Source organism: Patella vulgata, chromosome 4 (genome assembly GCF_932274485.2).
Source record: "Patella vulgata chromosome 4, xgPatVulg1.2, whole genome shotgun sequence".
In the NCBI taxonomy this organism is placed as follows: domain Eukaryota; kingdom Metazoa; phylum Mollusca; class Gastropoda; family Patellidae; genus Patella; species Patella vulgata.
In genome coordinates, this window is record NC_065882.2 from 62594086 (window position 1) to 62608080 (window position 13995).

The 13995-nt window shown below is 32.6% G+C and overlaps 1 protein-coding gene across 1 annotated transcript; it reads right to left on the minus strand.

The window, feature by feature from the left end:
- Window positions 1–271: 271 nt before the first annotated feature.
- LOC126818741 (uncharacterized) lies at window positions 272–12608 on the minus strand. The gene is made up of 6 exons (XM_050546290.2): window positions 12254–12608; window positions 6803–7134; window positions 5580–5775; window positions 3084–3293; window positions 2354–2726; window positions 272–282 (listed from the first exon to the last, which is right to left on the minus strand). Exons 1-6 carry the CDS (start codon window positions 12560–12562, stop codon window positions 272–274), a joined length of 1431 nt encoding a protein of 476 aa, XP_050402247.2. The 5' UTR covers window positions 12563–12608.
- Window positions 12609–13995: the final 1387 nt, after the last annotated feature.

The following is a 13995-nucleotide window of genomic DNA, read 5'->3' on the forward strand; positions in this document are numbered from 1 at the left end:
ATATAAAGTTTTGAATATCACATATTAAGTTATAGAAAAAAATATAAATACACAATATCTACATATCCATTTCTTTCTAAGCACAATGAAGTGGAATGTACTTTTATAATATTATATGAAACATGACAAAACTTAAGTTCAATTAATAATTATATTAATTTTCAATTTTAATCACAAAATCTCATAAGTTATGGAAGAAAATACAATATCTATATTATTAATATTTACAAATTTACATATTACATTTCTAGATCTACTAGTAGCTGTTTACTTACACAACAGCTAATCAAAAAGGAATACAAATCACAACTATATTTAAGAAACACATTTTTTTTTTAATTCAATTTTTATTTACAGTTGAAATCATTTGTATTATAATTTAATGTTCAATATTTCAAAATTAAAATATTAAGCATGAAAATTATAAAGTATTTACTTACACCATTTTACAATTTTGCATTTTTTTTAAGATGAACAAATAGTTAAAAAAAAACATAAATTAAAGTGAAAATCTGAGGGATTGTTGATGCTTTGCAAACTAGATTATTGTGAAAGTTGAATCTCTAAAAGGAATATCAGTTCAGTAGACTATTTAAAAGGATATGATAAATTGAAAATATATCAAAATTCTGTATCCACTTCTTATCTACCATTGATATTTTGATAATAAATTTGCTTATTTTTTAGTGGAGATAAGTCATTAAATATATTAGATATTGCAAATGACAATCAGTTACTTTATTTTTGAAATATGCAATATGTAGACAAATTAAAAAAAAACAAAGGCAATAGTTCTGTAGACATCCAACACAGCCATTATATGTATATACACAAGATGCTAAATTTACAAATAAGGACCTGCCTATAATAAAATAATATATTTTAATGATGACATGAAATTAAGAAACTGTATAATAATGAGACAATATAGTGGACTCTTTGATCCCCAAGCTTAATTCAACACTCTGTTAGTAATTAAACAAGAACTTGTCGAGTTAAGTCAGAACTGGGTACCAACCAGAATGGAACTATATTCTAATATAAATGAAATGAATAAAAATGGGGTTTAACTTTCTATTTTTCTAAACTAACCAGGAGAATGAATTAGAATATACATAAATATAATAAATAAACAAAAATGTATAAATAAACATAAATGAGCACTAATTTGATAATTTGGCAAAAATGGAATATATTTATAAAGAAAGCCACACAAAGCACAGAAATACACCCACACAGCAGCTGTTTCAGCTGCAGAAATCTAATCTCTGTTGTGTTCATCCTTTCCGGTTCCAATGCTTCACACCAAATTTTAAAATCAACAGGGATAATATTCTTTAAGTCCTAATGCTTCAAAGGAAATTGGAATAATTTCATATTTCTGCAAAGGGGGGATAACTCTGGAATGGAAAGTTGTAGCGTGTTGAATATAGAAATCGTTTGCCCTCTAATCACGGCAATGCCACAGCCTTTATTGCATTCACAATTTTTTTGGCAAAAGTGGGACAATTCAGGAAGGAAAGGTTACCCTCTCATGACCAAGATGCTGTACACCAAATTTGAAAAGAATCCTTGAAAAAATGCAGCCTCTATCGCATTCACAAGGTTTTCGGTGAAGTGGGGATAGGTCCAAATCTGGAAAACATCTGTTAAAAACTACAGCCTATATCGTTTTAAGAAGGTTTTCGGCAAAGGGGATATAACTAATGCCCGAAAGGTCACAGAATGCTGAATATTGTTAGCATTGCCCTCTAATGAACACAATGCTTCAAACCAAATTAAGAATCCATCGAAAACTGTACCCTTTATCGTGTTTACAAAACAATTGTTGACAGAAGGACTGACCGGAAATGTCGGTGTACGATACCAAAACACCAAGTGTGAATATAATCTTCTACTGTTATAGACCAATATTAATTACGATAAATATCTTAAATATAAAACATTTACTAATAAACTTTTTACCTTCATCTGATTTTTATTCTTGAGCAAATTCTGATGTAAAAGTTTCATAGTTTTCTATGGTTCCTTTATTGACATGAACATATTTTCAATATTTTTGCCAGTCTGTTGCTAGGAACTCGATTAAAACATTTGAAAAAATCACTGATTCAGGACAACGAACATTAGTTTTTAAAGGTAGAATGAACATATTTTTTTTCTATCTTTTAGATCCTCAAATGCTGATCTTGAATATGTTTTTTTTTCTATCTTTTAGATCCTCAAATGCTGATCTTGAATATGTTTTAATACTTAAATCTTTGTCATTCAAATGAATCTCTAAAATTCTGTTTCGTAAAGTTCATTTACACATAAGTTTCTCTGGACATTCTCATAACATCATCAGACAGACAGCTGGATATAAAATTATTTCTATCACTATTTCCAATTTCAGTTTCACTCCACACAACACTTTGTCTGTAGGAATAATCTGAGGGGAAATGATCGGATGGGGAACTAAATGACTGTAAATTTGAGGAGTATCGTAGAATAGGGCGAAGCATAGCTGCATTATATGAAGGGACAGCACCAGCAGGGGATGGGGTTGAAGTACAAGGTGAGATAAGATTCTGCCGTGTGGGTGAAATGTACGACTGGTTCTTATCTTGTACTGGTTTAGTTTCTAAGATGGCTTTTCCTTTTGTTGGTGACAAATATTTGATTTTTATAATCTGGTTGTTGGTTTGCCAATCTCGACAAACTTTATAATGATGTCTCATTGCAACCTGAAACAAAATCAGATAGGCTCAAATACTTGTCAATTTTTATACAATGTCTAAAATACATTAGTATGCTAAATGAAGAAGTCTTCTATATTTTCTGATATAAATTTTGTTTTGTGTATAAAGGTAGACAACTGTATTAATTATGAAGGCAGACAATCATTAATCTCCCCATTGACTTCAATTTTAATTCTAATCTTTTTGCTTTCCATGCCATTATGCCTTATAAGTAATAATAAACATGTAACTAATTTGAAATAACCAGTATTAATAGGGAACAAGATAATAATTTTAATATACTATGATTAGCATTTATTTCTTAAATCACAGTAAATATAAGGTATAAAATAAAATACTTACGAAGCACCACACTGCATATATCATAAGTAGACAACTAGTTAATATGGCTAAACCAGGGACTTCCCACCTTCCATCCCATTGAGCATAATGTCGGACACCCATCATACATAGAAATGCACTGATACCAGTTAAGGGTGTCAATATAAAAAAACATACAATATCACAAATCATATTTCTTCTTTCTGTGTTCTCTGATGGCTGTTTTAAAAACTGAAAAAAACAAATTCTGAAGAATGACTTTTTTCTTCTTGAATCAGTGAGGTTAACTGCAAGAGCACATAATTTGTATATTCATAAATAGCATGTACTTGAACTTTAAGTACATTTGAAGCCAGTATGATTATCATACAGATATTTCATGTTTTAACTGATTAAAATTATTCTCTGCTCGTATGTCGCATATTAAACCAGTTAATATAATGACTAAGCTTTATAGACTAATCATTAACTATTTCCAATTAATCAAAACTTAACAAATTAACTGTTTGGGTTTCATATAGCAAAGACATATATTAGTGATATATGATTTAATTTGTTCATGAACACCTGAAATAAATATAGGCTCCTCAAAGTATAGGTAACGGACGTACAGAAATGAACACTTGATTTGCCTGCATGAACCTAGTTGCAAAACTCTGTGAATTGTCCTGTGGAATTCAAAAGATTTAATCCCTGTAAGAAAGGAAACTAATACTAGATGTGTACTGTATGATCACTTCTGACATTTGGATTCTTGTAACCCAGTAAATTAGAAATTATTGTGGTAACGGACATACATATTTTCTGGCAACAGACGTACAAGTGCAAATTGCTAACCCATTACATGAGATATGTAAACTTTTAAGTAATGGGACTGATAGATAATAATAATAATTAACTCATTTGAATTAATGGAGCAGTTACTTTCCTGAAAAGATTACTCCTTGCATAAAATATTGTGACCTAAACATTTTGATAACAGACGTACATTTTATTTTGTTAACAGACGTGCATACATAAAACCCCAAATGATTCAGAGAATTTTAGCAAATGTTTTCTTTTTAAGGTCATAATAACAAGAATGGGTAATATTAGCTTTAAATAGGAGTTTTTGAACAGTTCCATAAATAAATATGAATGAGAGATAAAATGTAAATATTTGGTAACATGAAATACTGTGAAAAGTAACGGACGTACATTTAATGTATAAATATCATGTTTATATACATTGTCAGATAACTAATGCCAAATCATTCATTATGATTCAGAATTATCAAACAAACACAAAGTAAGAAATTACAATAAAATTATAAATTCAACATTTACAATGTAAACCTTGACAAAAGACGAAATTAAAAAAAAATCGGAAGAGTTGCCGCCTAATTTTAAGGTTGCCTTCAAAATATAGATTATTTCTCACCATAAAACACTATTTTTGTCCACTTATCAACTAATTAAATTTTTCACCTAATTGTATACTTTGGCGTGGAATTGCCCAACAGGTGTTTAGGTGTGAACAAACATCTTATAAAATAGTAAATCGGTTAATTATTTAAGAAGAAATATTATCACTTTAATTCTTTTATGAACAAACTGTTATTGTTTTCTTTTTAATTTTGTAGAGAAGCCATGGCAACACACAGAACACAGAAAATCCAGAACGTTCATTCTATTTGTAAACAATCTGGAATGACACATATCAATAAGGTTCGTCCTCTCATGACTCCAATGCTTTTTACCAAATTTAAAAAAGATCTGTCAAAAACTGTAGCCTATATCACATTTACAAGCAATTGTTGACGTACATCCAAACAGGATGACGACTATATATATATATGCACCCAAACAGGTGGCACTGTATCATGTTTATTATGATCTGGACCCCATAAAAATATTCTTGTTCTCAATGCCACATAAACATAAATCATTATTTTTACCATGTGTTTATATGTCCTGCATGAAATGGGGGATAACTCTATGGTGTCGGGTGAATTTGGAAGTGTCAACTAGCCTCAGCAGATAAACCTTTTAGCACTTAGACCGCCCCAACAACAGCTCCTTAAATAGCCATGCCATCTGCATTGCTATTGTGCCTGCTAACTAGTAAATGGTCTATAGCTATTTACATATCTTGGTAGTCTGAGACTCTCTTAAAGGAACAGTAGTTTCTGACTGTTTTGGTCTGTTCAGGGATGTACCGCTGTTAATATGTCACTTTTTTGTTCATTACCTTCAAGGAACTGGGGTAGTCAATATTTACATGTACAAATGCTAAAAAGTTAACAAGAACACAAAAGTGATAAATGTTCAAGACAATCATTATAAAACCAGGAAGGACTGGCAAGGGGATCGGCTGATCTCATTTCTATAACACTGTCCTAGTCACAAATTTGTTTAGTGTGCGCTCAATTAAAATAAATCTTCCCCACTTTACTGATATTTTTAAGGATCGTCTCAGAACCACAATAATTTTTTTCCATCAACTTACTTCAAAAGATATATTTTACATTCATTTACCTGCCAAAAAGATCTAGCTTGTCTTTCTACTTTGAACTGATATTTACAGATTTCACAGCGTGTTGTATTGGAGGTTCCAAGCCATCTCTCTAGACATGTTACATGTAAAACTCCAACAGATCCAGCACAATAACATGGTGCTACTAATTCTTCATGTGCATCACCTTCATGACAAATACGACATATGCCAGTATCACTGAAATGATGTTAATTAAATGAAAATTAATTAAATGCTAAATATTTTAATTAACTGAATGAAAGCAAAATTAAATGAACGAACATGAATTACATTGTCAATCATAATTCCTTTAATGTGATAAGGCAATCTGAACGACAGACTCACCCTACCTGCAGATAGTCAGCTACCATTTAATTTTCGTATGTTACTTACGTACGGGGATAATAAGGGATACAGTATTACAGTGCAGTCAAAATCAAAATAATTGAAACCATCTGTCCGAGAGTGGCTCTCATTTTTCATAATAACTTGTTAATCATAAATAATGATATAATAAAAAACATACTCTGAAATAATAATAATCTACAAGTGCATGTAGACAAGCTTAAAATGTTTATTTACGATAGCCGAGACATGAACCAATAGTCCAATACATGTAATATGATTAAAATTTGAAGTAATTTAGCTATTAATACTTCATACAGGCATAATATTGCAGATAATACCCCACCTATCACTTGACTAGAGTATTAGGGGTCAAAGATGCTAAACTGGCTACATGTATATCTTTCTGGGCTTAATTATTGAAAGAATAGAGATTGTCCTACCACAAAACAAACTATCACATATTATTCACGGAAAAAATTTCAAACTATAGTATAGTCACTTCTATACCACCTTATGGTTCATGTTCTGTACAAAAAGAGATTGTCAAATTGTCACTCTTTAGTCTCCATGTAGTTACCTCCCTTTATATGGATTTTTCTTCATTCAGAGAAAGTTGAGACCGACAGTTGTACCAAGATTGCATGCATTACAAATACTTTTAAATAGAGTTTAGTTTTAAATAATATCAGCAACAATATATCCGAAAAGTTTCATAAACACAGGGTGGAGACTCATTTCATAATGTATAATAAGTTCAGAAATTCACTAGATAAATAAACTATAATTATCAATATATCCCAAAAATCTAGACAAGCAGTTCATTCGAATATGCTGACACAGCTTAGAGAAAAAATAAAGTGAGAAAATAAAACTAAACCTTAAAATACTTGAAGATAAATGTGGATTTGAAGTTCCATCATTGATGCCTGGGGTAGAAGTCAAATTGGGACCTCTGGGACTGGTCGGTAATGATGTCACACTAGATGGTGATAACTTGAGTGATTTATGCGACTGGCTTTTACAGACTTGTAAATTTGATAGGGAAGGACCTGGCACGACAACTTTCTTAGCCGCTTCTAAACCTGTTTCAGAAGCTGATATGGCTTTCATAAAACTTGGTGTTCTAGTTGGTGTAATTGTTGGATCATCTAATAAAACTGTGTCGCTTACAACTGCTCTAGCTTCAATAGGATACGGTGAGAAGTCTGACTGAAAAAATAAGTATCACCAGAATTATGATATATAAACTGTAATATTATCGGTGCATAAATTTTATTGTGGTTATTCTATAGTTTAAGCTGATAGGGTTAATGTCTTGGAGGATTTGCAGGAGTTCTATCTTGCCTACATTTACACAGAACTACAATTTCCATTCAGATTATCACCCTAATGAATGAATTTGTCCACCAATTTTTTCTAAACAAGCAGTTGTTTTGCCAGAAAAAGCTAAAAAAAAAGAAGCGATTTTTCGTACAATCAGGGGCCATAAACCAGGAAGTTACGGTCGGATATGTGTGATTATCTACAAGAAACTACAATTTGTCAGGCAGTTTTGGTCCGATTTTCACGAAATTTGAACTCAACCACCATTAGGGTGTAACGGTGATAAATTGTGACCTCTAGAGGGTCCACAAGCTAAAAACAGGATTTTTCGTATAATCAGAGGCAATAATCTAGGAAGTTACTATCCGATATTCACAAATATCGAAAGGAACCAAGGTCTTTGGATTATAAACTATACATTTCAAGTTCCGTCAAAATCGGATAAAAACTGACTTCTAGAGTGTCCACAACCTTGTTATTACATATTTTTACACTATTTGTGTACAAGGAGCAGCGATTTTGTTAAGCAGTTTCGGTCAGATTTTTAGGAAATACTAACTCAATCTTCATTGATGTATAATAATGATGATATATTTAAACATTTTTTAAAATTGAATACAAATTGTGACTTCTAGCGGGCCCACAAGCTAAAACTGTGATTTTTCGAACAATCAGGGGGCCATAATCCAGGAAGTTAAATTTGGATATGCGCGAATATCGAAAGGAACCAAGATCTTTGTGATATAAACATAAATTTAAAGTTCCATCAAAATAGGATACTATATTTTTATACTATTTGCGTACTATTTATGTCCGGCAGTTTTGGTTTATTTTCACAAAATTTAAACTCAACTATCATTAGGGTGTAACAGTGATATGTTCAAACATTTTTTCAAATCAGATAAAAATTGTGACCTCTAGAGGATCCACAAGCTAAAAACACGATTTTTCGTACAATCAAGCAAGGACCATAATTCAGGAAGTTATGGTCCGTTATGCTCAAATATCGAAAGGAACGAAGATCTTTGGGTTATAAACATGTACTTCAAGTTTCATCAAAATCAGATCAAAATTGTGACCTCTAGAGTGTTCAAAACGTTTGCGTATGAGGGGCAGCCATTTTTGGTCAGATTTTAACGAAATTCAAACTCAACCAACATTAAGGTGTAACGGTGATATATTCGAATGTTTTTTTTAAATCTGATAATAAATGTAATTGTGACCTCTAGAGGAACCAACAAGCTAAAAACGTGATTTTTCGTACAATCAGAGGCCATAATGCAAGAAGTTACGATCCGATATGCACGAATATCGAAAGGAACTAAGATCCGTAGGTTATAAACAATCTAAAAATGTGATCCATGAAGTTATGGTCCGATACATACCAATATCTAAAGGAAGCGAGATTTTGGGAGACAGACCTATATTTCAAGTTTCGTCAAAATCAGATCAAAATTGTGACGGATAACAATTGTGGAAGGATGGGGGCGACGGCATAAGACATCCACACGAAAATGTAGGTGTATAAAAAAGAGAGAGGGAGAGGAAAGGAAAAGAGTGCCAACCCACCCACCCTTGTTTTCTAACCAATAGTTAGAAACCAATAGTAGATATATATGCAATATTGATGAGCTAATTATATCAAGGGTCAGTAATGTAGATATTTGAAAACATGCTGAATTCTCTTTCTATCTATCTTTTATTAAGTCAATGGAACAAAATACTTTCCATCTGTTTTCTGTTATCTACTGTCATGGTTGTGAACAGTCTCATGTGGCTACAATTTCTGTGCATAGTCTTTAGAGATTTTTGATAAGTATGCAAAATTGATAATCCAAATTTCATTTTCATTGTTAAAATAAATAAGCTCCTAATATGCTTCTAATAAATATTATCATTTGTATCAACAAAGAAAACATTATACCATATTCCATGTCTGTGATGCCATTGTACTAAATAAATTGATGTGTCTAACATCAGTATAAAAGCATTTAACTAAAATTAAATTACCCTTCTTTTTATCTTAAAGTTGTTTACATGTGTTTAACATTTCATAGTCAGTGCACTGAGGTCTTATAAACAAATGCTTTTAATACAAGTTTAAATCAATAATATTAACAGAGAATTGAAACCGGTGCCACATGTGAAGATCAAAATCGCTTGCCAAACCTCTGTCACAGTTTCATTTATTGCACTGTCTGATTTGATTCCTAATAAACCTCAGAAGGCCTAACAATTAGCAAACTTGAAAATAGAGATTGAATTGGATTTAACGTGTTGTTAAAATAATATTTTGGTCATTTTAGGACTAATATATATACACGTAATACAGTAATTTCATCTTGACACTGCTATAGTGTGAAATGCGAGACAGAGATTTTACATGGATGGAAGCGTTTCCACAGACCTACTTTCAACCAAATTGCAAAAGATATTTAATGGCGACATGTCACATTATTAGCCTCGGCTTTTCCATCTGGAATTTTTAATCCAAAATTTTCCTATATAAGTTTACCTGTGATTAGTGGTTCGCTTGAGGTGAATGTTTTATTGCCGGAAGGCATCTGTCCGCCTTGTCATGTGAACTAAAGCGGGACATAATGCTGCATGAAACGGAGAGGTAAAAAAAAAGCTCAGCTTTCTATCCTGCTCATATGACAAAAGCAACAAAGACCCCTTTTAATACTAGTGCCCTGCCCTGCTTTATTCTAAAGGCAGTGGGCTAATCAACAACTGAAGTAACAATTCTTGGATATGGTATAATAAAATAGGCTCCGTATGAAATCTTTAACTGGGAATGTAAACAGAACAACTTAAAAGCATTTGCACCTGCATCCAATGCACATGGATCGACGCTGGCTACAATACTGTTGCGCTAAACTGTGATTAGCACTTCAATTGATACAGTCTAAGAGGCCTTACGCAAGTACAAGTAGTTCAAACGCACAATTGTCAACACATATCAGTACAATTTGTATTGAAATAAGTAATTTTATCACAAATAGTCAAGACTAAACCCTAAAATAGTTTTTCTTTGTGGTAAGTTTCGAAGCGATATATTTATTATAATGTACAAGCCGCCATGACACCGCCCAGGTGAAATCTCGCCAAATATCGCACACGTTAACCCCACCCATCCCTTACCTTATAAATCAGTTTTACTACACTTTTTTACCATGAATGCCACATATGGAAAGTGGTGGATGAGAACGTAAGTCAGGGTCTGCATGCTATTTCTGGCTGGGTGGACATTTTAAGTTGGATAGGAGAGAAATTTCGCATAACAGTTGGGTTTCATCAAATCATATAATTCGTCAATAGGCAGACGAAGTGACTTATCTTCCTACCGTAACCTATTGACGATAAGTCACTTCGTCTGCCTATTTACGAATTATGCGGTAAGGCTTAACCTTTTTTCAATGGGAATTGGTTTATTATGTAGCTATGTGCAGTACAGTTTGGGTCAGTTTATGTGAAAATTAAAGCATCTATAGGCCAGTAACATTTTTGTAGTCATTGACTAAAAATCTTGCACAAAGGAACTGTTTACGACCCATTACTGTGGCTGGAGTAATATGGAAGACATCAGTAGTGGCACCATTTCTAGGATCGAGGCTGAAATTAACCACCAGAAGCCATTAAAGATTTAATTTTAAAATGACTAGACCTATTCTTTGAATGGCATTTAGTAATTGGAACATAATCAAATAACACACTATTTATGGATAACAATTACTATGGTTTATTTCACTGCAACGTTTCAACAACATTTCATAAGTCGTTATACGAGTAATTGTGATTCATAAATAGTGTGTTATTTAAACATGCATTATGCAAGAGCTAAATCTGCCTATTTCAGATCTTTCTTTAGGCCTGAAATGTTATCTAAATTATTAATTAGACATTAATTAACCTATCCAGGCCATAATCAACTCTAGATGGCAGCGCTAGCCTGCAATCTTTAGAGGATTGTAAGCCGATTTACTGCATAACTTTCCTTCTCTATTAAACGATTAAATGGATAACCGAGACTATGCTATTTATCGTACTGACTTTAGTAATGATGACCGAGGCTTATGGGAATTTCAGTCGCTTAGTTCTTGGTTCATAGTGGATCAATTTGAATGAAATTTTCACCAAATTGCCTTTACATTATCTAGTTTTTAACTATTATAGTGAGAACTGCCAACTCGTTACCGAATCTCCCATAATGTATCTTTAATGACTAGACCTCTTTTATTTCACTTCAGTTTGTATGTTATTTTTTAAATTTTTATGTTGTCTTACAGGATGATGACAATCTGTCATCATTAATCTAAGTCAGTTATAGTACTGTCAACACTGTAAGCCAAACAATAAAACAAAAAAATTGGTATATAATAAAACAATTCCCATTTAAACATTATGCAAGAGCTAAATCTGCCTATTGCAGGTCTTTGTTTAGGCCTGAAAAGTTATAAATTATTAATTAGACATTAATTAACTTATCCAGACCATAATTAACTCTCGATGTCTTTGCTAGCCTGCGATATTTACTGGATTAGGATCTTATCTGCTGTTCTACGCTCATTCATGATTAATCGAAACTATGTGTATTTTATCGTACCGACTTTAATAATGATGATCGAGGCTAGGCCCAAATTTCAATCGCTAAATTCTTAGTTCAAAGTGGATCAATTTGACTGAAATTTTCAGCAAATTCCCTTTATGGGTATCTAGTTTTTAACTATAGATTATAGTGAGAACTATCAGCTCTTTATCTAGTCTCCCATAATCTATCTTTAATCTTTGGAACAGAATAATTCAATGGTACCATACAAAAATTTGTCAATCGCTAGGCTCATCGAAATAACACATTAATGAATGAATCAGGCCTATTGAATAAATACTTTGACCGAGTACCGGTCTAGTAGGCCTAATAAATTAAATTAGGCCTAACTAGTAACTGCTAAAATTAAATTAGGCCTAACTGCTAAAATTAAATTGTAGGCTATTTTGTTAAAACCTTTAAAGTATTGAGAGAACAGTTTGAAATTGACTTCTTTTTGGTTTGATATTTAATTCTTTCTGAAGTTCCATAATCGTCATCTTGATCTATTTCTAAATCAATGTCTTCAAACATTTCTGACAGTTCTGCGTAATCTGGACTTTCCGTTTGTGGCTGGGCTAAAGATTCTGTTGCCTCTTCCATTACAGTTTTCTGAAACAAGTGTGCCAAACTTCTGCGCGCTGCAATCTCTCGGTTGGTAAATGAATGGTCAAATCCAGCATTATCGCAACCCACTGGTTCATAATTGTGTCTTACACCCTGCATAATTTTACAAACTTTCGCGTCTGAATCTTTTTCTCCCTCAGTCTCGTTGTTGATCAAAGTCTCATGGTACGGAAATGACGTCATGCACTTGATTAAATTTTCTCTCCGAAATCAGCGCACCGTTCCTGAATATCTGACACAACTTTACTATGGTTGACAGGAACTGAAACGTTATTGGAAAGATGGATCCACGGAGTATTTAATTTTTATAATTTATCGACCGTATTTTATCTGGAACAAATATTAGATTGTATTCTTAAATTTTCAATTCAAAGATTTAAATTTGAAATCAAAGTATAAAAAAAGTTAAAAGTTTTAGACCTAGGGCCTACACCTAAAGTTCGTATCAAAGGTTGTTACTGATTAATATAATAATAATAATGTAAGAGAAGCCGTGTAAGAGATAGAGACCCGTATTCCATGTACCCATTTTGCTGCGTTTCCGCCGGCAAAAAAAAAAAAAAAAAAAATCAGTTTAATGACTAATGCAAAATGTAGTGGTACCGTTTCCATGTAACATGGAAAACGGGACTAAAGGGTATCGGAATAAACCTGGGCTCATAATGTTAAATCTTCATATTAAAATGTGATTGGAGACTTTTTGTGTTAAACGTGAAATATTAATAATAATATTTATAAAGGCAATCAGCAATCAAAGATTTTTATATAGATTAGTTAGGCTACACCCGGGAAATGATTTAGCCAACGACATGGCTGTCTATAAGAATATTTGAGGGCTCAGTCCAAAGCAATGTATTGGGACCCTAACATTAAGAAATTGTTTCCATATAACGCCGTTAAAACCACACAGGGGAGAGTGGGGACTAATGGGCATATGGGACCGATGGGCCACCCCTTGTATCAGACATCTGAATGGCAAAATCGAATTCTATAGGCCTTCATTAGATAAGATAAGATTTTTATTGTATCGAAACATCCATTGAGGACAGCATGCAATATAAACATGTAGGCCCTACATATATTTATAACAATAAGACAACGGTAATTTTAATCTAGCTTATATATATATACATTTAGGCTACTAACAGGACAGCAGTATTTATATGCACATTTATCTCAGACAGGTTTGGTAATGGCACAGCATTCAATACAATTATGATGCATGGGTACCCATATACATATTATAAATACATAAATAACGATTATGTAACCATGACCTAGCCTAGAATACATAGCTGATTTGCCTAGAGTGCTATCAACAGATTGTCTTACTACAGCCTCACAAGTTTTTTTGGGTTTTTTATTTTTGTTTTGGGGTATTTTTTCTTATATTTTGCAGAGAGAAAATGGGGTTTAACGTCCACTCGACACAAACTACGTCATGGTTCAATTTTATTTCAATAATTCGCTTGCGCGTAGGGGTCTTTAGCAGTGGGGGAAATCGGAGGTCCCGCAGAAAACCCACGAGCTTG

Coding starts and splice junctions, on each gene's coding strand:
- LOC126818741 (XM_050546290.2), bottom strand. CDS start 12,562: ATGCAGGGTGTAAGACACAATTATGAACCAGTGGGTTGCGATAATGCT. Junction 5,776..6,802: donor TTATCTTCAAGTATTTTAAG/GTTTAGTTTTAT, acceptor ACATCATTTCAG/TGATACTGGCATATGTCGTA. Junction 2,727..3,083: donor TATATGCAGTGTGGTGCTTC/GTAAGTATTTTA, acceptor ATTTTGTTTCAG/GTTGCAATGAGACATCATTA.